The 26,630-nt window shown below is 36.3% G+C and overlaps 1 protein-coding gene across 4 annotated transcripts in view; it reads right to left on the bottom strand.

Moving 5' to 3' along the window:
- Nucleotides 1-26,630, bottom strand: part of ATP2C1 (ATPase secretory pathway Ca2+ transporting 1) — a 49,290-nt gene that overhangs the window by 8,878 nt on the left and 13,782 nt on the right. For all 4 annotated transcript variants that reach the window (XM_056338434.1, XM_056338431.1, XM_056338432.1 and 1 more), the window contains exons 3-20: nucleotides 24,312-24,422; nucleotides 23,274-23,390; nucleotides 21,532-21,621; nucleotides 18,798-18,833; nucleotides 16,782-16,843; nucleotides 16,327-16,435; nucleotides 14,483-14,638; nucleotides 13,771-13,839; nucleotides 12,196-12,271; nucleotides 11,624-11,690; nucleotides 10,373-10,497; nucleotides 9,014-9,111; nucleotides 7,216-7,311; nucleotides 7,018-7,107; nucleotides 5,463-5,567; nucleotides 3,641-3,797; nucleotides 2,181-2,351; nucleotides 1,118-1,215 (exon numbers count right to left, since the gene is read on the bottom strand). In XM_056338434.1, the coding sequence (XP_056194409.1) occupies nucleotides 1,118-1,215; nucleotides 2,181-2,351; nucleotides 3,641-3,797; nucleotides 5,463-5,567; nucleotides 7,018-7,107; nucleotides 7,216-7,311; nucleotides 9,014-9,111; nucleotides 10,373-10,497; nucleotides 11,624-11,690; nucleotides 12,196-12,271; nucleotides 13,771-13,839; nucleotides 14,483-14,638; nucleotides 16,327-16,435; nucleotides 16,782-16,843; nucleotides 18,798-18,833; nucleotides 21,532-21,621; nucleotides 23,274-23,390; nucleotides 24,312-24,380 (1,791 nt within the window). In that variant the 5' untranslated portion in view covers nucleotides 24,381-24,422. The remainder of the gene's footprint in view (nucleotides 1-1,117; nucleotides 1,216-2,180; nucleotides 2,352-3,640; nucleotides 3,798-5,462; nucleotides 5,568-7,017; nucleotides 7,108-7,215; nucleotides 7,312-9,013; nucleotides 9,112-10,372; nucleotides 10,498-11,623; nucleotides 11,691-12,195; nucleotides 12,272-13,770; nucleotides 13,840-14,482; nucleotides 14,639-16,326; nucleotides 16,436-16,781; nucleotides 16,844-18,797; nucleotides 18,834-21,531; nucleotides 21,622-23,273; nucleotides 23,391-24,311; nucleotides 24,423-26,630) is intronic.

Here is a 26,630-nt window from a genome sequence, read left to right as displayed (position 1 = left end):
CACGTGGAATTTAGTTTTCCATAACCTTACTGTTAGCACGCACATGTATTTTTCCTTTTTAAGAAACTGGATAAGAAGTTGGACTTCTCAACAGCCACTTTAGACTGTACACAGATATCAATATTACTGGTTGATTTTAATTAATTCCTAGTAAGATTTTAAATAAATGCCTAGAAAATTAATTGGGTCTCAGGTCAAACATGCACAAAGTAAATGTGTAGCTATTTCAGCTACTTAAAGTAGACAGCCCTTAAGAGCAAGTATTACCAAATAAACCAAAAATTACTATTTGCCACACAATTCTTTTTTTCGAAGTTTGTGTGACTCACCAAGGAAAGAGACAAAGCTGTCATGCACATTTCTTGACTGTAAATACTGGCTTTTGTCTTGCTTACATCAGACTCAAGTATGCTGCAGTCTAATTTTGCAGTCTTTTGCAAACAGGGCACCATTTTCATGCATAAATTTTGCAACATAGCCAAGGCTGAACCTGAACTGCATTTGATTATGCCTTCACATTTAAACTGACACTGGCTAATACCTTTAGCTTTTAATAATTAAAAATTATTAAACAGTAGCTTAATAAATAGACCCTTTCAAAATTCACAACCAATGACTTGATTAAGAATTAAGAATCATTAAAGATACAGACAGCTCCTTTTATGAATTACAAAAGGATGGACTGTCTGAACATAACTTTAAAGTTACACATATATGAGCTGAGCTACTTCAAAAAGTAAAACGGTCTAACACTACAAAAAGACAAAAAGGTGATGTCACTCAAAGTGAGAAGTGGCAAAATGAAAGTTCCAATACAGGCATTGAAAGGTAAAAACAAATCAAATCATTAAGAGAGAGAAAAACAAGCTCACTAAAAAAGATAAACTTGTGAGTTGAGAGAAATATATTTCAGTACGGTTTTATGTCAAACAAAGATACTTGTTTGATCTGGGACAGTTTCTGTACTAAAAGCCTCTAGTAATGTACTGTTATCATTTCTATTAGAACCACATTATTTGCATCTCGGAAGTTAGTTTAGCTTTCCACAGACAAAAGTATTTCTCAATATAAAATATGTCCTTTATTGCATTTTAGTAAGTAGTATATCAAAACAAACCTTTGGCGTTATTTGAGAAAGCTGCTGAATATCCAAATCATCTATTTCTTCTCCAGAGATCGCCTGTGAATTTTTTGAATACAATCCCAGTCGACTTGCTGGAAATAAGTAATAAAAAAGGCATTGTAATAATTTACCCTTTTAAAACATTAAGTACCCAGTTTTATTTTTTTAAACCTACTATTTTCTGCGGCATTTCAGATTTTAAATGCCTGGAACAGAACATCTTAACACCTTACTAATTAAGTATACTGAAGGGAATTTATCTGAACCCTTGAGTAACACATGCTACAAAGTATATTCTAATCTGATATTTCTTCCCTTACAAATTTTAGGACTAAAAAAATCTGCAATTCATTATGCCAGGTATCATATAAACACAAGAGCTAAGTTATCTCTAAAGAATTCACAGTTCAAAAATAACAAAACAGAAAATGAAAAATGACATGGGGGAGGAAAGGGTGAAAAAAATCCTCTGACAGCACTGCTAATCTGAGAATATACTTTTCATGTGCACATTCAACAATTTGTTCATCATCCTGTATATAAAAAAATAATATTCTGGTTAAAGTACTTTTACTTTTTACAATATAATACATTAAAGTAGTAGTTTGTTTGAATATTTATTAATTGTACTTAAGCTTCAAAAGTGCAATACATCCTAAATACTCATTATCGCTGACTATTTTAGTTTCTCACTGTTTCTCCAAGATGGGCGTCTGAAAGCTGACGGTAGGGAGATTAGTGGGGGATGTAATAACAAGAATCAGAAATCAAGCATGTTTTAACAAAATACAGTACAAAAATGCATGGTTTCAGGTAGCAAAAGTCATACATTAACCAAATTAGAAACACTACAGTTCAGGCTGAAATCAAAGGATCACTTCAGGTTAGGGTGCTGGGGTTTTGTGGGTTTTTTTCCTCCTAATTCCACTGTACCATATGTTAACCTAATACACAGAACTCACAAATGTTGAAGACTTAATACCTATGCTTTACAACAATTAGCTAGGCACTGCCAAAACAGAAAACAAGTGAAATGTGACAGGTGGACTATTCCTACCAATGGCAACTGCAGTCTCCTGTGAATCTCCAGTAATCATTTTTATTGCAACACCTGATGTGATAAGTGTAGTAACAGCTTCTTTTACACCAGTCCGTGGAGGATCAATTATTCCCACAAGCCCCAAAAAAGTCAGTTGTCCTAATTCAGGACCAGAAGCTAAGGCCAGAACTTTTAGGAGACAAAGAAAAAAGAAGGTTAAGATTTGAAATTAACATTTACATCAGCATTTAAAACAACCGTTTTAAAATAGTAGGCCAGCATAAAGCAGAGGGCGGGAATCGCCATTTTTCTTTTTTAAACCTTGGTAGCAATGCCTATTATCGTCTGTATTCAGAATGGCCTACTTGGGTATATTCCTTTCTTGTAAAGAGTAGTCTTCTTACCAAATATACATACTTCAGGTTTTAAAGACAACTTTCCTGCTTATTCTCAGATTAAAGTGTTTATACTTTCACTGTGTGGAAGAAACAGCATCTAGCTTTGTGGTTTCTCTGTACATGCGCAGTCTTTTATGCAAAACTATGAAAGGGAGGATCAGTTAATATGGTTATTTTCTGCTTTGTTTTTTTTTTTTCTTTTAGAGAAGCAGATTTCATTTAGTACATGATGAATATTTTCTGGAATGTCTTTTACAGTAGGATATTTAATTCAAATATATTTAAGTGACATTAGAGTTGTAAGGGAAAAGCAAATCCACTTGTTTTAAAAAAATACCCTAGATTTTTTTGACAGTGGTCTGAAGCAGACAAAAAATGACTGTCCAAACAAAACTGCACAAAGAGATACCACTCTTAGCATATCCTCTCAGTTTCTAGAAATTTGCATCCTAGGAATTTCCTGAGCCACAGAGTACCCATACCTTACAAAAATATAAAAATTAAAAAGCTATGGAAATTACTCAAGAGCCTAGAGGTCTCTTTACAGAGCTCAAAGCCAGCCACATATAATGCTTGCCTCCCAACACCTATCAGTCATGTTGTGAAAAATTCTTTCAGTTATGTTTTAAAATCTACACAGCTTTTTAACACGAAAGGTAATTCTAATGGCATCTTCTGACCTATAATCAGTTGTGCTAGCCTAACTCAGACAGGTGCTGGAAGCCAAAGTAATAGAAAAAAAAAGTATATTTACTTTGTAAAAAATCCACAGACATCTATGAGATACGGAAGCTATTAGGTAGCAATGTACTGTTCAGTTATGGTCACAGGTAAGAGATGACAGGAACCAGCAAGGGCCTTTTCTCACCCTTTGCAATTTAATCATGTTACTATACAGGCCTTAGGCAACAGCACGTGTTTTTCCACTCCCTCATTTTGAACTAAGCAAACCTGTGGCCCTTACTGAACAATAAGAAAATTTCTAGTAGTTTTGGTTGTTTCTGTTTCTTTTAAATAAGCAGTGCCTTTTTTTTTTTTAAAAAAAAAAAAGGTTATTCTGAGACACTGAAACATCCTTACCCCTAAGTCCTGCAGAGCCCATAGATGTCTTCTCTTGTTGATACTGCTCTCTCTGTTGCTGAACAAGAGGTAGGGTCTGCCCCTTACAGTTATATGATGTACAGTACCTAATGACTTGTTCGTAAGCACCCTTCATAAAGCAAACTTCAGGTTTGTCCTATAAGGAAAAAAAATCATGTGCACACAACGTGTGTATGTATGTATATATAAATATACACACACAAGTACATAGACATGCACATGTAAGCATGGCATATCTATACTTGTCTATGAAGTCTTCAGAACATAATGTAAATCCAAGTTACACTTCCAATCCTAAAAATCTGTTGAGTATCTCTATACAGTGCATGTTCAATGTTGAGTATCTCTATACAGTGCATGTTCAAAAGTGGTAATGTTAAAAAGCCAAGCTAATAATTGATATCTCACTTCACCATACACATTAGATGCTGCAGGTCACAGTTTACATATTGAAGAGGCTGTGCAGAAGCCAGAAATCAAACCTACACAGAACATTAGACCTGAAGGACCTTTAGTTCACCATTTGACCAGCTGCACAGGTCATAAAAAGATCACCTGCATCCTTTTACCATGCCTAACTCCTATAATATTTTCCAGATAGTCATCTAGCCTTGAGAGTTTCAATGGACTGAGAATCCACCACCTACCTGGAACACTTAACTCCAATGCTAAATCAACTCATATCTTCCCTTCCCCCTTTTTCCATCAAGAATTGCTGCCTTAGGTCAATATCCAATCACTGATTCTCATCTTCTGTCCTGTTGAGCTAAAAAGCTCTTTAAATAGAGCCGTTTTATCCCTCTGAAGGTATTTATGCACAGTAATCATTACCTTAATCTTGCTGATAGGCTGAACTGACAGAGGTCTAAGTTTCTAAATCTGCTACATTTCTTAGCCTTCATATAACCTATGCTCCCTTTAAAACTGTTACCAGTTTTTCAACAATCTTTTGAAAAGCTGATCCCAAACCACACACACAGTAAATCCTTACATGGATGAAAATTATATAGCAGTTACAAGGAAAATAGAAACATACTATCCATACAGATAAAAGGAGCCAAATGCTTTGTTTCCAAGGCAAAGATTTCACTGTGATACTTGAACCCTGTCAGCAAGCCTTTTTTTGGTCAGAAGTACTTTGAAGTCTTTCGTAAGTCCAAGACTGTACATGTAACAACAGCCCTTATCTAGAAGGCTTCAGTTACCAGACTGGCAATGATGATGTCTCAGTTATTGTAACAAAAACATTTGGATTAGTCTAAATTAGATACAAATGCAAATATGTATGTGAAAGCCCCAGAAGACAGAAGAAGAGGTTAAAGAATGGTTTCTATAGATAATCCAGGACACTGCTGACATCAATAAAGTCTGCATCAAAACCAGAAAACCTGTGTTTTCAAACAAAAGGTATTTCATAATCAAACATCAACACATCTTGCTCTTAATTAATTATGTAACTATGTAGCACTGAAACAGCAGCAGATTAGCAGAATTGCTTTAGATATTTGAGGGGGGAAGAGAAGGAAGAAAAAAAACATCTAGGTACACATTAAAAGTCTCATGTATCAAAACATTTAAAATAATATCCCCGTATGCCTTTTACACAAAGACTTTCTTGTAATTCTCAACCTCCACTTCAGAGCTTGAAACTACAATTGTGTCTCTTATCAAACCATATTCCCAGGACTATGCACTACCACCACCCTGCCATAACTTCTGAAGTAAAAAACTAGGATATTAAACAAGACAGATAACCATTCCACAGAGCCAGTGCACAATGCAAGAAGTAACTGAAGTTTACCTGCTGTGTTCTGTGAACACATTTAACTGCCATCCATTTTTGTTCCGAACTGAAGGGATATTCAGCCTTCCTTATGTAGTCTTCCTGGAGTCCATCTAAACCCATCTGTATAAACCAGAAGTACTACCACAATGTCAAGACCTTTTCTTTTCAAACAGGTATGCAATTTATTGACTTGTTGAGACATTTCAGATAATCATTATTTAGTTAAAAAACAGTTTCATCTCCAAAGTTGCTTTTGAGCACGCTGTTCCAGTTTAGACAAACTAGCACTGAAAAATCCTAGAAGTTTCTTTCAGGCCTCATCTGAAGTCAGACCATTTAACACTATATACTATCTTTGATCCAAAGATCTTGAAATCCTTTGTAGATTATGACCATTCACAAACAAATCTTGCAATGGCTGACAATGTTGGTTTGACAAAGTACGTCTATCACCTCAGAGCATTATTTTTTTCCCCCCAGTATCTTCTGTACAATTTCTCTGCTAGAAGGGCCTACAAAATTCTAACACAAGACTGTGGCAAAGTATGAGGAAGGCAAATCACTGATTTTAAGTTTGAATGATCCAACCTGAAATTACTTTTAGTGATCAGAATCACCCAAATATTTAATCTGAAACTAACCACAAAGACTCCAAACAAAATGCATTTAATTTCAAATGCTGTTATCTCCCCACCCCTGATGCAACTCACAGCATTCCATGCTCTACACTTAACTAAGTCCAAGAGAAGGTGCCAACTAAAGAAGATGCAGAAGCAGCAGCCTGCTGTAAGCCATTCCTAGTACTTACACTGTACTTCACAACTCCTTCACTACCTCCCTTGCCAGCAACAGATGTGAGACACTCCTGTTGTTCTCAGTTTCTACGGGCTCTTGCCAAAATAACACCACTCTGATCCTCTCCAGTCAAAGACTGGGGACTTGGAATGAGTCTCAGAAAGAATATCGATACACCTCAGGCCTCAGCTACACAGGGAAAGACAGACTGTAAAGCATTAATCTCTCAAAGTTTGAGTTTATTCACTGTCACAGAAAGAAATTAAAAAAAAAAATTAAGTGCCAAGATAGCTTGCCACATTTCTTAGTAGCTGTAATGGGTATATCACAGCATTATTAAAAAAAAAAAACCCAAAACATTTAATCACAGTGACCACAATCCAAACTAACTGTACCCTGCACTTAAAGGGCCCTACAAATACTACAGTCACCACTACATCAGTTAACTTCTTACTGCTTCTGATGAGAACTGGGAAAGTTCAACAGGTGAATTAGCTGTGGCAGGTACGGAGACAGCACTAAGTGCAAAAAGTTGAAAGTAAATAATTCACCTAAGTTCTAAGCGATTTTCTCTCATCTTTTAGAATGCCCGAAGAGTTCCAACAAGTAAGAAACTTAGGAGATAAGCAGTTGCAACACAAATCCAGGAGACTCAAAGGAGAAGAAAATGGCAGGGGGGCAGCGCAACATGGGGATGGGATGACCAAACCCACACCTTATTTCTACACACTTCCCATCTGTCACCTGATTCAAAAAAGCACCATCAAGTACGCACCTTCATAGCAAGTGCAATTAAAGCCCCTTCTGTTGGCTTCCCCATTAATGTGTTGTTTCTAATTAGAGCATCATTGCACACACAACCAGCCTAGAAGATAAGGAAGAGAAGGGGAGGAAACAGAATAGAGTAAATGCCATACAAAGTTCTTGAGTTACATCATCAATTAAAATTTACCTCTCTGTGCCAAGATCTTACCTCAACAATTTTGCTAATGGATGGGTTGTTGTAACCATGAATAACTTCACCATCAAGCATCACTTCTCCAAACCTGTTATAACCTACTCCAGTAACCTGAAAGACATACAGCCAAAAGGTAATATGCAATGTGATATTCACCAGGTTCACAAACGGTTTTAATCTCAGCTTTTTACTATAAACTATAGAAAAATTTTTAAAACGCCACCCACAATGATTGACTTTATCCAGTGCTAATGGATTCTCCTACTCAGCTTGTAATGTAGCAGATACTAGATTAAGAAATAAAAACTGAAGGCAAGTGAGTTCGATGAAATATATTAGAGACTAATTTTTTTTAAAGTAGCAATTTTATTTCTTAGCATAAATAAATGCAATATATGTTGTTTCCTTAAAGTATTAGGCAAACTTTCTATCTTTCTTATTTCTCTTGCTTTTTCATTTTTTCCTCCTATTCATCTTCATCCTGGTTAATAATGCATACCCCCTGCAGGGGAATGGAAGCAGAGGAGAGTCCTACTTTCACCCAGTAAGAAAAAAAAAAACAAACCACAACAGCAACATAATGGAACAGCCTCTCAGGTCTCGGAGAGCTAGAACTGTATTTTTAGCGCACGGGTCCTCAAACTTTTTAACCAGGGGGCCGGCGCGCGGATGAAGTGGCAGGCAGTCATCTGTGGCTGCTTGGTTTCCCCCCCGCAACCCCCGGCGGGGGGGTCTGTAAATACTGGGGGGCCAGATTGAGGACCCTGGGGGGCCCGTATCCGGCCCGCGGGCCATAGTTTGAGGACCCCTGTTTGAGAACATAAGCCAGGCATCCCATCAGGATCCTAAAAAAGTCTCCATGTCTACAGCACTAACAGCCAAGACATTTTACAGTCATTTCAAGTTCTCTTTCATTTTAGGAAGGAGCAGCTGATTTGACCCAGATGTAAACAAACTGTGCTAGTACTAAAGAAAAAGCAATTATAGTATTCCTATAGATATCTAATAATAGAAAAATAAATAACAAGATATATAAGCAAACATCAGTAAATGACAGGAAAGAATAAGAAAAAGTGTCAGTATTTATGCCTACAGAAGACAATGACAAGACCCTCTTAACTGTATTGTGGGGAAAAAAGCTCTGGTCAAGAAGAGTTCCAGAACTTAAGAACTTTTTTTTAAAACAGTCCCATAAAACCAGATGTAGCTCCACACCTTGCTGCTTTTCCATTTCTGCTGCTTTTGATCATTTACTTCAGTCCTTGCAACAACTCCCTAACCTCAACCACCACTGTTTGATGTTTCATCTCCTGCTCCTACTTCCAACTTCATCCATCATGAAAAAGCAAGAATGACAGTATGCACTAAGTATGAAGGTTCACAAAATAAATTGCCTTTCAGTCAAAAGGTGGATATCCCTATTTTAAATGTTTGTAACATGAAAAGTTTTTATGCACCTGCAACAGCAAAATAGCCTCAACTTTCTGTAATGAAGAGAAACACAATCTCTCAACTTGTCTTTGTACCATATCTCTGCATCTGTCTTATTGTGACCTACAACCAGCAGGAGATTCAAGATCTTAACATAATACACAAAAAAATTCTTCTGTACCTAGAGAGGGCTTGGATAACACAGCTCAAAGGCTGCAATACTAAATGAAGAACAAATTAGCTGGAAGTTGAGGAACAGGAGTTTGGTGCAATAAATTTATGCTTTCTTAACTGATGTTTCACCTGCAGTGGGCTCAAGCATGTTTCAGCTCATACACACAAGTGGAAAGGAAAACTAGAGTCTAAGAGTCTCACTACATACCTCAGCATGCTGCCCATCTGATGTAAAAATATGAGTAACAGTCATTTCGTTCTTTGTCAGAGTTCCAGTTTTATCTGAACAAATTACGTTGCAACAACCTGAAATAACCCATTAACATTTATAAGACAATGCTTGTTTAGAACAATGTAACTAGGAAGAACAAAGTATTCTAGACAGGGAAAATTTCTAGAAATAGTGCAGCTGTCAAAAAAACCCCAAAAGAAAACAAGATTTAACAAAGACAGCCAATTTTAAATTATTAACAAATAACTGTACAAGGTTCTTCTCAAGTTTATCCAATAAATCAAAAAAAGTAATTAAAATCCAAATTCACAACTTACCTGAAATACTTCCATTCACTACCTCTCCTTCACCTTATTCCACTCTATCTCAAAGTACATTACTGAAACCTCAAATTGTAACTCCTGGTGAGGAGGAAAGCTAAGAGCCTGCTTTACAGCAGCCATTCTTCTTTATCAAAAAGTGCAACATCTAACACTAGCCACGTTTTCGTCACACAACTGTGACTGACTACTAAACCTGCAAATTTCAGTAAGATCAAAGAGATTACAGAAATGTGAAAATTGTATATGCCTTTTTAACTCAGGAAAAGGGTATTTTAGGAGTGTTGCAGTATCTTGATGTTTCTGGACACAATAGGTGAAATTGCAAAAGCAATGAGAAACCTTGCAAAACTAATGAATCTCTGCTAGAGGCACTGGAAAAAATATTTCCAAACTTCAAATGCCAAAAGAAATTCAAATGCAGCAGAATCGTTTAACTTAGAATTTCTACTTTTTTTTCCCATGCCTTGTGTTTTACATTTTATGACTGCAATGCATACAGAATGTTTTTAAGCCTTAACGTTTTTGAAGTTTTAATACGAGCAGCATAACACCCTGAAGGTGCATTATGATTAAAAAGCTTTTTATAATATTAATATCTGGATTTGTTTTCAACTGTCACTATCACTCCTAAATTTACACCAAAAATTTACTTTAAAAAAAACATTTTACACATTTAACAAGAACGTCTTGCAACAAACAAGTATAAAGAGTATTCCATACATCCAATCACTCAGCCTGTTTAGAATACTGCTACTGTGGCACATTATTAACTGACAGACTGTTTATTTCAGTTAACTATGAAAAACATAGTTAAAGGGCCCACAAAAACATAAACCTGAATTCTAACATTCTAACTGTGTAAAATGCATTACATTTAGAAACATTTTAAAGATAATGTCACGTTACCAGCAAATAAGAATACCTGCTTTATTTTAACTATTAGTCATCAATATTTGTGTTAATTTCCCAACATTTGTATCAAAACACTATTTATATGTTAGTCTAGTCATACCTAAAGTTTCAACAATAGGCAGTTTTTTTACAATAGCCCTTTTCTTCACCATTCTCATCACACCAAGAGCCAGTGTCACTGTTACCACAATTGGGAGTCCTTCAGGGATTGCAGCTACAGCCAAACTGTAAGGAAAGTAAATACACAAATCTTGTCTTATAACATCATACATGAATACATATGCATTTACACTTCAAAACATTGTTTCTGTAGGTGCCTGTTCACTGAGGTTGGAAGTTAAAAGGAATCAGCTGCCATCTGAATGATATACAACTAGATTCACAACAGAACACACACTGAAGACAGTAACAAAATGCAGTAACTTAAGACATTTCTATTCATTACTTATGCAAAAGTATGAAGAAAACTCAGGGGGGAGGGAGAAATCAATTGTACGTCTGTTTTGCCTACACAAAACACCAGTTAGAGCTGTGCAAAGCATGACTGTGAAGAATAAGTGTAGTCAGCACTAAACAGAACTGGGAAATGCCACCACTGCATGTTGACTGCTCATCCACAGCTGTTACTTCCAGATCATGAGGTGGCAGCAAGTCAAGTATGGGAATGGCACAGAAGATCATTTAAGAAACAAACAAATGAAAGACCCAGTAACAGTGCAAGCAAGATCACCATAACTCATTACACAATGTTCAAAGATGCAGCTGACTGTGCTTCTCGGACCCACTCACCTCCCAAAACCCCCACCCTCCAAAAAAAGGGAAATCTCTAGAGTCTGACCCTGTAATTTAAAGGAGCACTTCTGCTTTCTGCACTGTCCATGTAGTTGTACTCTGAGAAAAATTCCTGAATTGCTAGAGTTAAATCATCTAATTCAGCATTACCCTCAGCAGACAACTCCCTGGGATTAAGTTTCCATAATATGCTATAAAATGAGCTAATGAAATACATGACAAGGACTGTAGTAACTTAGTTTACCTGATGCCACTTATAAAATTACAGTTACTTATTCAGTGATGGAAATTCAAATCGTACAACTCTTATCTGTTTGCAGATTTTCTAGAAGACACTCAGAAATCACCATACAAATGCAGTTTGAGAGACTGACAATGTACCATATCCTTAAAAATAGGTATGAATTTGCTTTTTTGTAACAAAGTCTATTTTCATTTTTAATTCCTTATACGAATTTCAAAGCAGAGTCTGTATGCAAGCATATTGTAATAGACATCACTAGCTTTGAGAAACTTGTTGTAATACACAATCCACACTATTTAAAAACAAAATTCTTACCTTACACCAATTGTGAACATATCAAGAATATGCTTTCCTTGCAACCAGCCAACCAGCATGATAACTCCTGTAAAGAAAATGGTCATCAGGATAAATGTAAAAACCAATACCGTAGCCTCAAAGGGACAAGAAAAAGAACTCCAACAGCTAAAACTAAGCTTATCATTGTGATATCTATAAAAATCTGTTACTCCTTTCACTGTCAAAGTATGATTCCACTAGTATGGCAAAGGTGAAGAAAGTTTCTACCAGTCAAGTTGCCCAAACATACCAACAATGAGGTGATCATGCACACCTTGAACCAGAAAAAAAGACACACTGCAATTTAAAAAGATGCGTTTAGAGGACAAAAAGTCAGAAAAGTACTTTGCAGGAAGAAACAAGTAAATACCCTTATGATCAAAGTTAGGTCACATTAGTAATCTTCATACGGTTTACGGTGTGAACTCCAAGTGACCAATAAAATGAAGAGCCAAATATTTAAAAGATCAAATCTTTCATTTTCCCAAGCCTACATGCTAGTTTCAGTTACATTATACAATTTTGTAATTCATTTACGTAAATTCCCTTACCTATTATACCAAAGGAATACAAGGAAAGCTGTTTTCCCAAGAGATCCATGCTCTTCTGCAGAGGTGTCTTTGGAGCCTTGATGAATGGTAAACACACAGCAGTTAACAAGCACAGGTTAAAAACCATGAACTGTATCACATATTACTTCAGATACACGATTTCAAGACGCTGTCAACGAATAAGATGCAGTTATACCCTAATGTTTCTACATGTTTATTTTATGAAAAGAGACTATTCTGTTCCATTCTTGTGTAGAATGCAAGACAACTCAAGAATGCTTCAATGAAATATTTATTAGAAATATTCTTTGGGAGCTTTGTTATGTCTACAGCAAATCTAATACAAAAGGTCTTATCAACAATTCTATACAAAAAAAAAACCGCACAACAACATGTTGACTAAAAGCCACTGCACTTGTTTGAAGACCAAAAAGTTATTGATAGCAAGAATAAAACTGACTTTTCAAGACTGAAGCATTAGAGCCCTGAAAGGCCAATTTGTTAGTCACCTGCAAAAAATTCAATTTAGCCAAACAGAAAATTATGGAAATATTTATACAATATAGTGGGGGAAAAAAAAAAAAGAAAATAAAAAGAAACAAGGAGAGGACGCAAAGCAAAAAATTTGAATCAGAAAAAACACACCACAAAACAGGAAAATGGATTTTTACATTGGATGCCAATAAGTTTGGGGTTTTTAGCAGTAATATATGGTGGACTACAGTACAGAAAGCCTGGCAAAAAAAGGAAGACCGGGTCATCATCTTTGTTCCACAAGTTATGAAAAAAGCCCATACACTCTACACAAGCAAGCTGGTATCAAGTTTGATTCACTCTCACCTTCAAAATTTACAAAGAGAGTTTACTGTAATGTAAACATAAAAAATAACCTTACAATACTCTGTTATTTCAGAATGCTGTTGGTGCAGAACACTCATAGGGCTCGCTCTTTGTTGTTTTTTTTTCATTAATAATTCCACTTTTAAAGTGGATTCCACTTCACAGAATGGACAGTAGTATTCCCTTGAAATGTGTAGCAAGGCACTGCAGCTAACAACACACAAAGCACTCAAGAGTCTGAATTCCCATGTGGATCAGTGTAGTGCAATAAAGAAAAATCACTCTGTGGGAGCTTGATATACAAGAGTTAAAAGGGAACTTATAAAAGGATAAGGTGGAGATCATGAAACAGCAGGAGGCACATGCATAACCCCAAAGCACACTGCTAATAAAGTGAAAACAGTCCCGTGCACACAGCGCACAAATCTGTCATACAAATCCCCTCCACGCAAATGTAGTTCCACCTGAAAGAAATACACTTCCACAAACTGCAGTGAGATTTGTTCTGTTCAACAGGTTCAGAATATTATTTTCAGCCAACATTTTTAGGTCAGCTATGGATATTTTGTTGTACTTAATTATTTTCACATTCAAAAGCTAAGATTTGTTTTACTAGAGAAAAAAATACTAAAAGCTATGCTTAACTAAGTTCCTATGGTATAAATTTGAGGTTTTCATTAATGAAATAAATATATATATATATATATATCTTTGCTTCTAAATATTCACTCTTACCTCTTCTGCTTGCATCATTTTGAAAACCTCCCCAAACTCAGAATTCTCTCCTGTTCCAATAACTATCCCCTAAAAAAAACCAAAAATAAAACCAATTCAACTCTGAAGTTGAAATTTTACTATTAGCAGTTGCTTTGACTCAGAGAGTGGGCAAATACCATTAACTCTACTACAACTTCGTTAGTTTTGTTTATAAAATTAATTCTTGGCATAAGCAGGGAATGTTTTTCCTAAAAACATTTTGCCTCTGTAAAACTAATGGCTATTCTGTGCGCTGCTAAAGTGTTTAGTAATTACCAGTAACAAAACTCAAATAGGGTTACACCTATCTAACACTAGCCACAACTGTTTTTTCAGTTACAGATTTTCAAACACATGAATGTAGTTCTAGAAGTAAAATACCATATCCTAGACCAAAGAGTTTCACATCATCTGCTTCCTATAAATTCTCCTGCCCCTAGATTCATTTTCTTTTAAAAACGGTTTCTCAAAAAGCACCAATGAGTACAGCTATGCACCGTATCACAATAAAGTCTTCTGTATTTCCAGTAAAAATGTGTACTTCTATTCCATTTCTATTGTATCAGAATACTCAACATACATGTAGTCATTAAAGTACATTTCTGAATTGACAGGTGAACTTTCAAAGTAAGAACTGCCTTCATATAGTTGAAACACGGAAAATATTCTTCCCTATCAACAATGACTTTACCTTTGCTTTTCCACATCTGACCAATGTTCCCATGAAAGCAATATTGCTTCTAGAAGTAAGGTCTCCATTGGTTGCTGCTGGCTGAGGGGTTGTAGATTTAGAGCAAGGAGCTGTCTCACCTGTGAGACTGGATTCATCAATAGAAAGGTCCACAGCCTTTGAAAACAAAATAGGTAAAAAGCATGACAATCTTTTGTAAGTAGTTGGAAGTGTTAATAGAAGTTTCCTGATTTCAACTATTAAAAACATATCCTATTTATTCATATGCTAAGATGCCATGGCAACATCAACTGTATTTTAAGGATCAAAGCAGCAATGCGCACTCCTACAGAACACCGCAACAATACAACAGGTTCTCCCTTTGAAGACTCAAAAGTTTACTCAAAATTTTGCAGTCATTATTGGTTTTTTATAAAACATTCAAGGGGCTGCAACTGTGAAACATTTGTCATCAAACAAAATAATTAACTGGGAATGCAAGTGCACATACATACTACCTTCAACTCTTCCTCTGTCCACTTCTTCCTAGCACGGTCTGTTAAGAACTCACTAATGAGAACCGTATTTCATGCAGTGGTTTTTGCTCGCAAATCTTCTAGAGAAAATATGCTATATTTTCAGGCAACATTTACAGACTAGAGGAACGTTTGTGTTATTTTTGTAGTTTGTTGGTAGCAAGTGGGGGCAGTTAGAGAAGGAAAAGCTAAAAATAAATTATGCTGTATTAATCAGCTGACAGATGAAAATAAAATGTGTGTTCCATAGATACAATCCAAAACAAAAAATAATTTATGAAAATATAAAATTAAATATCTTTCCCTACCTGACATCTATTTGTACATCTTAATGTATTGACTTTAATGGGTCTTGAAAAGAGCCAAGACTCAATCATAAAACTCTGCTCACAAAATTTAAGTACAATAATTTTGCATTATTAGATTAAGTATAGCTATTACAGTAAGTATAGCATGCTATGAGCAAGAAAGTAGATGCTGCTGCAACAGCTATTTTGTATCAATGCAGAGACTGCACAATTGCTGAGGGAAGAAGAAAGTGGCTACAGTCACAAAAAACAAACCCACTCAAGTACTAACTGCTCTACAGGATGCATAACATAACAGATGATCCAGTCAAATTTCTGAAGAGCACCACAAATTCATCTCAGACTGGACAACCTGAGGACACCCAATCTAACAGGAAAGCAACATGATACTATTCAAACAAAAGAATCAAAATAAGCAAGATTAATATATACCCAATTCACTTCATTTAGAGAATCTGCAAGTACTGTTACAGTGCCACTGCTTCAACTCAAGCACTTCCAGCAGTGTTAATGATACACATTAAATATTTAGTAAACTGGAAGATGCTGAACAACACACACTGATGAAAAAGTGTCAGAGAGAAAAGATTACACTGGTATGATTTCACAATTATTTCTTTTAATATTCCATTATCAGAGAATACTGAAACTATATCCCAAAGACTAATACAAATAAAAGACTCAAAACCACCTGCAACCAGCTGCCGAAGTATCATTCAGACTGAAAAAAAAATAATTTCACAAAAAGTTTAACATCGAGGAAGAAGGAGTCTAAAATTTTCAAGAATGCGTTACTACATAAAATTGGCACATTCTTTCCTTCCATGCCCTACAGTAAGAAACTACATATATTGTTAAGAACCTAGTTACATTTGAGAAGTAATTCTTTCAAAATTTCTATCAAAATAGTTATGAATTCCAAACACCACCACTTATTGCACTTCTGTATTCAGTAGCTATTTTCCCCTCTGTCCCACAAAAAGAAAAGTTATTAAGTATTAAAGCAATATTAGGTATATACCTCAAATAACCGTAGATCAGCTGGGACTCTGTCTCCAACTGACAGGCAGACTGTATCACCGGGGACTAAATCTCTTGCAAGTGTATGTTCCACTCTACCTTCTCGTACACTGTAGGTAAAACCAAGAACAATAAGAAAGTCTTCTTTGGCATTTTATCTGACAAAAGCACACTGTTGTGTGCAGTGTTACTGGTTTCAGCAAAACATTATTTAATTTGCTGCTTGTTTCTTTGACGTTACACATCAGTAACATCATTTGAAAGGTTCAGAGGGGCAATGCGGATTAAGTTTTTGGCTCATAAAACAATCTTTAAAATGAGCAAAAGCAAAGCATGTTCTATGCCAGAATAAGAGCTTGATACAAAGGCAGTAAGTTCAGTGAAATCTTTTTCATTTACTCTTTTCTGATTAAGTCATGTTAAATTAAATTTAGGAGTGAAAGGACAATTACATACCAATGGCATTCTGGAGGCACAAGTTTACTAAGCTCTTCAAGAGATTTTTCTGATCTGTACTCCTGCAGAGACATTTTTAGGTAGTAAAGCAGATGGTATCTTTTAAAACGGGCAAAAGTTAAACAGCAATAGGATACATCCACATCTATTCCAAACAATCAGATGCCATTCAACAGCTCTGTTACATTACACATTTTAAAAAGCAAATATGGTCCAAACACTGAAAAATTTACAGATTTGTCTACATGCATTTCTTCTGAAAGAACAGCAGAGGTCCTTTGCATTTTCCATCAGTATCTTTAAGTCTTTGTAATAATGCTTCTAAACTCAGGGGTCAGATACATGATTAAATTCTACTGTTTAACAAGTTAGTAAGAAAAATACTGTGTTCATGCTCTTAGCCCCTGAAGAACTAAGGTAACACAACTCATCTTTAACTTAGTAAACATATTACAGAATTAAGGTAAACAAAGACATAAAGCAGAGACACAAAGCAATTCTGGTTTAGGCACACAGTGAGTAAAGCTGTGTATTTACAGAATTAAACAACATTTTTATGATTTAAAAAGCTACAGAATCACACAACGGCTGGGGTTGGAAGGGACCTCTGGAGATCTAGTCCAACCCGCTGCTAAAGGAGGTTCACCTACAGCAGGTTGCACAGCATCATGTCCAGGTGGGTTCTGAATGTCTCCAGAGAAGGAGACTCCACAACCTCGCTGGGCACACCAAGGGCTCTGTTGCTCTCAAGATGAAGAAGTTTTCCCTCATATTAAGAGGAATTTCTTATGTTGCAGTTCCTGCCTGTTGCCCCCTTGTCATGTCTCTGGGCATCACTGAAAACAGCCTGGCCCCATCCGCTTGACACTCACCCTTAAGGTATTTGTAGACATTGGTAAGATCCCCTCTCAGTCTTTTCTCCAGTCTAAACAGCCCCGGCTCTCTCAGCCTTTCCTCATCAGGGAGATGCTGCAGTCCCCTCATCATTTTTGTCGCCCACCTGTCTCTCCTGAACTGGGGAGCCCAGAACTGGACACAGCACTCCAGATGCACCCCAGGATGCCACTGGCCTTCTTGGCCACAGGGCACACTGCTGGCCCATGGGCAACCTGTCATCCACCAGCATTCCCACATTCTTCTCCACAGAGCTGCCTTCCAGCAGGTCAGCCCCCAGCCTGTACCGGTGCATGGGGTTGCTCCTTCCCAGGTGCAGGACCTTACACTTGCATTTACTGAACTCCATCAGGTTTCTCTCCACCCAATTCCCCATCTGGTCCAGGTCTTGCTGAATGGCAGCACAGCCTGCTGGTGAATCAGCCCCTCCTCCTCCCAGTTTTGTATCACCAGCAAACTTGCTGAGGACACGCTCCATCCAGGTCACTGATGAATCAAGTTGACCAGGACTGGACCCAGTACTGACCCCTGGGGAACACCACTAGCTACAGGCCTCCAGCTGGAGACTGTGCCATTGATCACAACCCTCTGAGCTCTGCTGTTCAGCCAGTTCTCAATTCATCATCTAACCCACACTTCCTGGGCTTACCTATGAGGATGTTATACAAGCCTGTCAAAAAGCCTTGCTGAGGTCAAGGTAGACAACATCCACTGCTCCCCCACATCTACCCAGACAGTCATTCCATCACAGAAGGCTAATCATGCTTGACCAATCTGATATAGACGATTATATATTTTTTTCAATTCCTGTACAAAATTGAAGCCAGAGCTATGTTTTCAACATCTGTTTTGTATGAAGTTAAATATTTAAGTACCTCTACACTGTTTATTCTAAGTACTTCTTTACAAGTACTCTTTTATGGCTGAGCATAATATCAATATAGATGTGTAAATGTCAATGTGGTTAAAGCAGGACAAATCATGCAATTTAGAAAAGGCAAGACTGATAAAAGCACAGCACTTTGTACTCCACCATTCACAGCACAATGCATCAAGACAACTGCTTCAGTCTTATAAATAGAAGAATTTACATAAAAGCAATCATCTTAACAGCTATCTTACCTGAACGAAGGCAACTGTAACAACAATGAGTATTGCCTGCAAGAAAACAAAAGCAGGTGAGATAAAAGAACTCCAAATGGCCACAGAAGTATGTGATCATATTTGGGTTTGCTCAGCCACAGCTGTTACTACATATTAACAATATGATTTGAAACAAACTTTCTCATGCTCAGAATCACGCTGCATCCCTTGGGTTTGTTACAAAAGCAATGCCGTTATCTATTTACATCTGCTCTAGTGATGTCCAAGAACTCAATAACCTGATTTTACTAAAACTACGATAACTAGACAGCAATTTTCAAGAAAAACTTCCTCTGCTCCCTGTTTCTAAAGGGTGAGCAAAAGACAGCAGTGGAGAGAGATCCATGACACAAAGAAGAACTGGTCTGAATTAAGTGTGAATGCTGTTCTCTCTGAACAACGGTTAGGAATGGTGTGTTAACTGCCACAGAGCATCATAGGTGTGGTTTGATTCAAACAACAGGTAACAGAAAGACTAAAAATAAACTGAAGACTAGAGATGAAGTAGCAAGCTGAAGAACAGGTCTGAAGCCATAAAATATCCCAGCAAGAACAAGAGGGAGATGAGACTCATAAGCTGCCCAAGACTCCCAAGGAGTGAAACAGGACACTGAAGTATACCCTAAACAAGTCAAGATGCAAGAGATCCCAAACAAATAAAGCTTTAAAAAATTGCTTATCACAATTAATCCAAGAGAAGTACTAAGGCCTCAACAGGTTCTCCATTATTACATACAATTCTGGTCACAACACTTCAATATAAACACCACAGGGCCTGTAAGTATGTGATGTGAAAGTGAGTGAGTGAATGAATCAATGAAATCTATTACAGGAAGTCACAAAGATCAACTTTGTGTAGAGTTAAGCATCATCTTCCCCTTCAATATATTCTCAAATTGAGTTTTGTTACAATAGCTGAATTTGTAACTCAAATAACGAGATATCCAAGATACAAGACACTCAAATAACCACGATATTACCATTTTCTAAGAGACAACCTTCTTGAAGAACTCTTCACTAAATCAAGGATAACTCCAGTAAATCTGCTTTATTTGTGGTACTAAAATTCACCTCACCAACTATGTATTAGGAAATAATTATATAAATTCCATCTTTCCATGGAATAATTTCCACCAAAGCTACATGTGTTTCTTTTGGAAGCAGTATTATCTTCTACAGTTTGTGCTACCTGACATAACTTTGCATCTCTAGCCTCACATCGGTGTCTCAGCTTGTGTCAATGTGCAATGGCTTACATTAAGAAGCCAATATCCTCCAAATGGGAAAAAGTCTAATTTTTTAAAAGCTTCATCAGTTCCTAGTCCAGATCAAGAAGTTTTATGATATGTTTTTACCAGCAGAGCTAAAAAGATGACAAAAGCTGCTCAAGCCAGCATTGCCACCAAAAGAAATAAATTCACGGACCTTTAGCAGCACATTAGTTTTGTTGTCAAGGTTCTGACCACAAATACACAGTCACAGAAAAACTACGCTATCATCTGAAAATGAAGCAAGACAAATATTCACTAGGTGATAAAGTGGGCATTAATAACAACAAGACTAAACGGTAGGTTAGTCAAGAGTTAGACAACAACCACAACTGGTGAACTTTAACGCAACCATACTTTTTCTCTGTATTTTAAGACACCTCCACTAACATTCATGAGGCTATCAAAAATTCCTTCTCAAGTTGTAGCATAGAATGCAGAAATTAACACTCCCTTACACTAACTGGCCTGTTCTTTTCTCATTGCCTTGCTCAAGAGTTAGGAAACAAGACTTAAGGTCACTAACCAAGGAAAAAAAAAAATGAAATAATTAAACTTTCAGCCACAATATAATTAAATACATTTCGTAATACAATGATTTACCTAAACCCAATTTAGGAATACAATGGACCGTTCCAAACTAACACTATAATCAAATTCAAAATAGCTTGTTTTTCTTAAAGCAGACACATAGTTTATATTCCAAATAAAACTACACTTTCTAAAGAATTAGAGGGGTTAGGAGCAAACTCCCAGTTACCCTATGTTAATTACAAAAGAAAACTCAACATAGAGAGTGTAGAGCTTAACCAAGACAAAACAGCTAGAAGTTGCCTCTGATCATACTGAAATCCCAATTTTCAGTTATCACCTGTCACCCCAAAAAGGTCAAAGGGATGATAATATTTTTCTGTGTCATTAGCAAATGTTTAGCAGTACTATATTTCGCTCACTAGTTTAGCACCCTATTTAACTGCAAGTTTCTATAAAAAAAAATTATTTCAGCTTTGGACTTCCATCTGCTGTTTCTGAAGACTTCACTTATTTTGACGTTATTAAAAGATTACATCTTGCAAGTAAATTCATAGAAGGCTTATATTGGTTTCAATTTGCAATTAAAGCATAATTTAAGACAAAGATTACATAGCAACAAATGCCTGAAGACAAGCATTTCAACCAATGAAAGAGTAAAGATGCGAGAGGCAGGCAGATAATTATTCATTGATGCATTTTGATATGTGTTACTGCTATCAGTCAACAACAAAAAAAAAACCCCAAAACACAAATCCAGTCACAAGCTAAAAAGATTTAATGACAGCATACAAATCAAAGTCATTAATTAGAATAAGGTAATATCATCCCACATTGGCATTTATATGATGTTGAAAGTACATGCGATCACACATTCTGAAGTACTCCCAAAGATAAAATTTTTAATTCCTTACCACAGTGATACTGACAGCATCATCAAACTGATGCATTACAACACTGATGACTGCAGATGCCAGGAGAAGCATAATAAGAGGATTTTTAAACTGAAATTAAACAGAACAGTAATTTAGTGGTACTTGACAGAAAGACCATTTTATCTACCCCTCAAAGTATATCTAATCTACTTTTGAAACATATTATTCTATAAATAAAATATTTCTAACCTATCAGTGCAAAGAAAATCTGACTCTGTACAGTTCAGATGTTTACCTGAGGGTTTTTTTAAATATCAAAGACCTTGAAAAGACCGTATTAGATATATAACGGGAAAAACACTTGTTACATTTGATTCACATTTTTAAAACAAAACCAATCATCTCCTTTATTTGTTTATACTGTATTTAAACATAAAAAAAAGAAGCCTCAAATATATCAAACTGTCTTTGAGGTAACAGGCTATCCTGTTACCAGCAACTGATCACTATCAAGGCAGCAATGTATTTCATAACTTTCAATTCATGATTTCTTTTTTTACTAGATGGAAGCTCTCCTTTTAGATCATATGTTTTATTCAGATTTTTAAGGCTAAAATAAAAAAGGATCATGCTTGTACATGACAACTGGTTGCTAACATGTGGGGTTTTTTAAATAAATATTACAAGAACGAACCCACTCCTACAATTAAAGAGCATTCTAAAAGTGCACATAAGCACATTCAAAGCAAATGTGTATCTTAATAAATCCTATCTAAAATAGACTTGGATAATATGTTTTAGAAGCGTTCTGATGGATCTGACTAATTTGATACTACACATGGGAAAATAAAACATTAATGTCGGGGACATTAATGTGATGATGTTCTCACCGATATCACATCACCAGAGCACTGAACACCTTTTTAGTCACTCCCAAGTAAAACAGTGTCTTTAGAATTAACCATCTATTACTTCAGGGTTTACTCCAGAACTTTATGGCGCTGTTGTTCAGACAAGGTGCAGGAAACAGTGTCCAAAGTATTTCATGTCAACATGTTCACTATAAAGAACTTCTGTGTGAAAATTAGTTGTAAATATCTTGTGTAGCTGGGGGGCAGGAGAGGTAGGCTAGAGGAAGTAGTGACACTTACACACCACTCAGGGAAGCTGCACATGCTCATTCACATATATATATATATATATATATGAGATAAATCACAGTAATAGAAAAAAAAATATCACACTTTACTTTCACCAGTTCTGCCCAACACCAGAATGAAGGTGCCTCACACCTCTACCCTCAGTTCACAGGCAGCCATTTTGCTGTTTAAAATTTGTCTATCAAGTTATTCATACTTCATGTTCAATTTAAATATTTACCAACAGTCATATGCATCTGTGCCTGACCTTAGTGTGATTCGTGCTCGAGTGTTTGCCTACAGGGAACTGTTTTCTACTTCTCCAGCCTTCAGGCTAGTTATGAACAGTACTACTTTGGCTAGTTATGAAGATACGTTCAAGAACAAATCATGTAATTAAACCACCAGATTTTCATTAAATTGGATATTAGATTTAAATTAAAACTGGCATATATCTAAATAAAAGCTTTTTCAATACATAAAACAGATATGAATTACAGAAGCTGCCATTTCCTGTTCTACTAGATTTTCCCCACTTTCATCAGAAGATGTTCATGCAGACAAAAGGTAAGTAAATTGAAATAAAATTCAATGCTACTGACAAGTATTGAAACCAAAAAGCAGAAAGGACAAAATCTTAACCTGGGAAATGTATTTTTTCCATAGTGGTTCATCTTCACTAATATCAAATTCATTCCATCCATGGAATGCCCGTCTATGACAAACTTCACAGTTTTTTAAGCCATTCTGAATATTAGCCTATTAAAATATGAAAAGAATAAAACAGTCAGCAATTACACTGGTAAGACTCCAAACTGAATTCCAACACCTAAATATATAGCCTTAGATTATACAAATTTGGCTGGTATCAGAAAGACAAACTTGGTACTAATGTTTGTACAACAATATAAGCTAACTATTTCAAAACTCAAGTTGGCAGTAATTAAGAGATTCAACAAAAAATTCACAGAACTACTACAGAAGCAGATGCTGTTTAACATCTCTAAAAGATTGCTGATCTTCCCTGCAGAAACTCTACAAGCAGCCAAACTATGGGCACAGTTCAGACCCTTGAGGATTATGTCAGGAGTTTGGTCACACAGCCAAAAACCAGCAATAGCTTCAAAGTCTGAGCTGTCAGTGACAAACTCTTACCACTGTGTACGCCTCAAGCAGTCAAGCATACAGAGAATGAAAAAAGACCATCTATCATGAAAATTAACCCAGATTCAATGGTTCATAAATCTGTCAATGGGTAGCTTTTCCAGTCCTGTTCCTCCACTTAAAATGGAGGCTACCAAAACAAATTAAGGACATTAAGGATTCCTTAAAGAAACTGAAGCAATAGCTATGAGAAAGAGGACAGAATTTAATAAGATTGACTCTGGCGTTTATATTAACAAAAAAATCTTATACAAAGCGTACAGAAATCCAAACACTTTCAAGCTGAATCCCACCCCCCCCTCCAAATCCTCAATTTAAAAAAAAAAAAAAAGTTAGATTAGGATATTTCAAGTAATAATTTAAAAATCAACATGCTTTTAGAAGTAGGCAATAGCCAGTACCAAACTGCATGACAATGCACAGACATCCAATGACAAGATCTGTCCTTAAGAAATAACAAACTTATTGTTTGGTAACATCAGTGTCTTCTTAAGAGATACAAAATCAATCACTTACTTGCAGAATGCTTGCTACTTCATCAACCGGCAATTCACTTGCTTTTTTTGAAGACAGTACAGGAATCATTGTCTCATTGTCACCATCAGGGATTTTTTCAAGACGTGCAACCTAAGAAATAGGATCAAAGTCTGAAGGGAAAGAGTGCACTACCATTTCATTTCAAAAAACATACCAGAGCAATACAGTATTAATGTCATTAAAAGGTAGTTTTTGATAACCACTGCACTTAAAATCTACAGTTCAGCTTATTTTCATGCAGTACCACCTACAATAATAAAAGAAAATGCTAGACATGCAACTGAAGACTTATTTCTTTAATGACATGTTCAGTGATGACAAAGATCCTAACAGTTAAATGAATTCATAATCCTTTAGGCTCATTATCACCAATAGCTGGTCAGAAAGTAATCACTCCCTGCCCCAACTTTCTACTCATTAACGAAGGTGGTCTAAGCAGGCCTATTCACATTTCTTGTACACAAAGAAAGGCGAAACAACATTAAGAAAACCTCAAATGAGCACAGATGCAAGTAAAGTAATAAAATTTGACTATAGTACAAAAACTTTAAGTCAATGCTACAAAAAGCAATGTTTTCTGGTAATTTTCCAAAGTGAAAATTCTGTGAACTACAACACAGTGCAATAGCAACATTGACCACACAGCTCAGTACTGCTTTGATATTTAATGAAGCTTCAGAATTTCCAAATTCTTACTTAGTAAAAGAGAAGCTGGAATGGTACTCTTTCTTCCCCCCTCACTACCTTATTGCACCCACAATTAATATCTCGTCCCATCGTGCCACACATATCCACTCCCTTCCATTAACTGGAAGACACCTAACATGCAAACATGCACACCACAGAAATTGTATTCCCATTAATACTGTCACAGAATTCAAATAGGTGGTTTTATGCTTTAAAAAAAATAATTGTCATATATAAATCTCCTCCATGGACGCTGAGACATAAAATATAAGATAAAGTACTTGAAGATGACAATACATTAAGAGATTCCAGCATTTTTGTCCCCTAAAAAAGGTAGGACAATCTTCATTTTCTATCCTGAATGCAGTTCGCCATGTACTCAAATAGAATAGCTGAGATTTATGTAACTCAGTACATGTTGTTCTAGCTCCTTACCTAAAGGGACTCCACAGAGATTTCATCCCAGGGGCCCAATGGAACAATGAGCAAAGGTGAAAGCGCGTGCGCTTTCACTTTCAAGAGAACCCCTTGGAAACTCTCTACACTTGCCATGTAGCTCCTAGTCAAACAGTAAAGCAACAAGACTTGCTCCTTCACTGTAGTTCTAAGAAAGCAGGTCTAGAGACTTAAGGTGAGAGGCAGGTGAAACGGGGTGTGGGTTTGAGCTCTTGGGCAGGGGAGATGGCAGAGAAAAGAACTGCACCTTAACGGTGTGTTTACTGGCCTCCAAAGATGGGGAGTCCCTTGGGCCCCACTCAGCTTTCTGTAGACTGAAACCAGCAGGACTCAGCAGCTGGAATGCAGCTCAGCAAAGGCCAGGAATAAACGCTCAGCTATGGTCTGCCACACCTCCACTCCAGTTTCTATATTTCATCCCACTGCAAGACCTTTGTTTTGTTCTTTACTATCCTTTTAACGATGCATTTGTGCAAAGACCAGAATTGGAAAGTCTATGGCCTAATTTCTGGAGTATTACAAAATATGTGACTTAAATACACTTTAACATTGGCTAGGTACTTACTGAAACCTTAAGTATATACACTGATGTTACACCAGTGTAAGTAGTCTTTTAAAATTATGGTGAATACATATTATTATACACTATAAATACATAAACAAAATTATCCACCAAGTTATCATTTTCAAATACCTTTACATGTTTCAAATCAGATAAGAAAAAAATCAGTCAAAAATATCTCAGCCATGGTTCAACAAAACAACAGGCTTTTCCTCTCTCAACATTTTATGTACATTTGAGATATTTCAAAAGAACTATTACTTTCAACATCAGAAGAAAACCAAAATTATTAGTATAATTCTGTCCTAACAAGGCGTCTTATTACAAAACCCAGTGGTAAAAAGCCCTTACATGAACAAGGTTAGACCTATTCTGGACCAGAGGGACAAACATTTGCTTCACAGTCTAAGGCTACTCATGGAATACAGCACCACAGACTCCCTCTACAACACCGAACTATTATTAAATCAACTTAAGCTGACCACAGCAGCAGCAGAATAGTAGGTATTTCAGTTAAGAAGAATACAGACTTTGTGACCCTAAGCCTTATAAAATACTCTTTGGTATCTACAGATTCATTTCCCCAAAATGTC

Source organism: Falco biarmicus, chromosome 4, assembly GCF_023638135.1.
Source record: "Falco biarmicus isolate bFalBia1 chromosome 4, bFalBia1.pri, whole genome shotgun sequence".
Lineage (NCBI taxonomy): Eukaryota > Metazoa > Chordata > Aves > Falconiformes > Falconidae > Falco > Falco biarmicus.
Note: the sequence above shows the minus strand (reverse complement) of the source record. Positions and strands in the feature narration are given on the sequence as shown.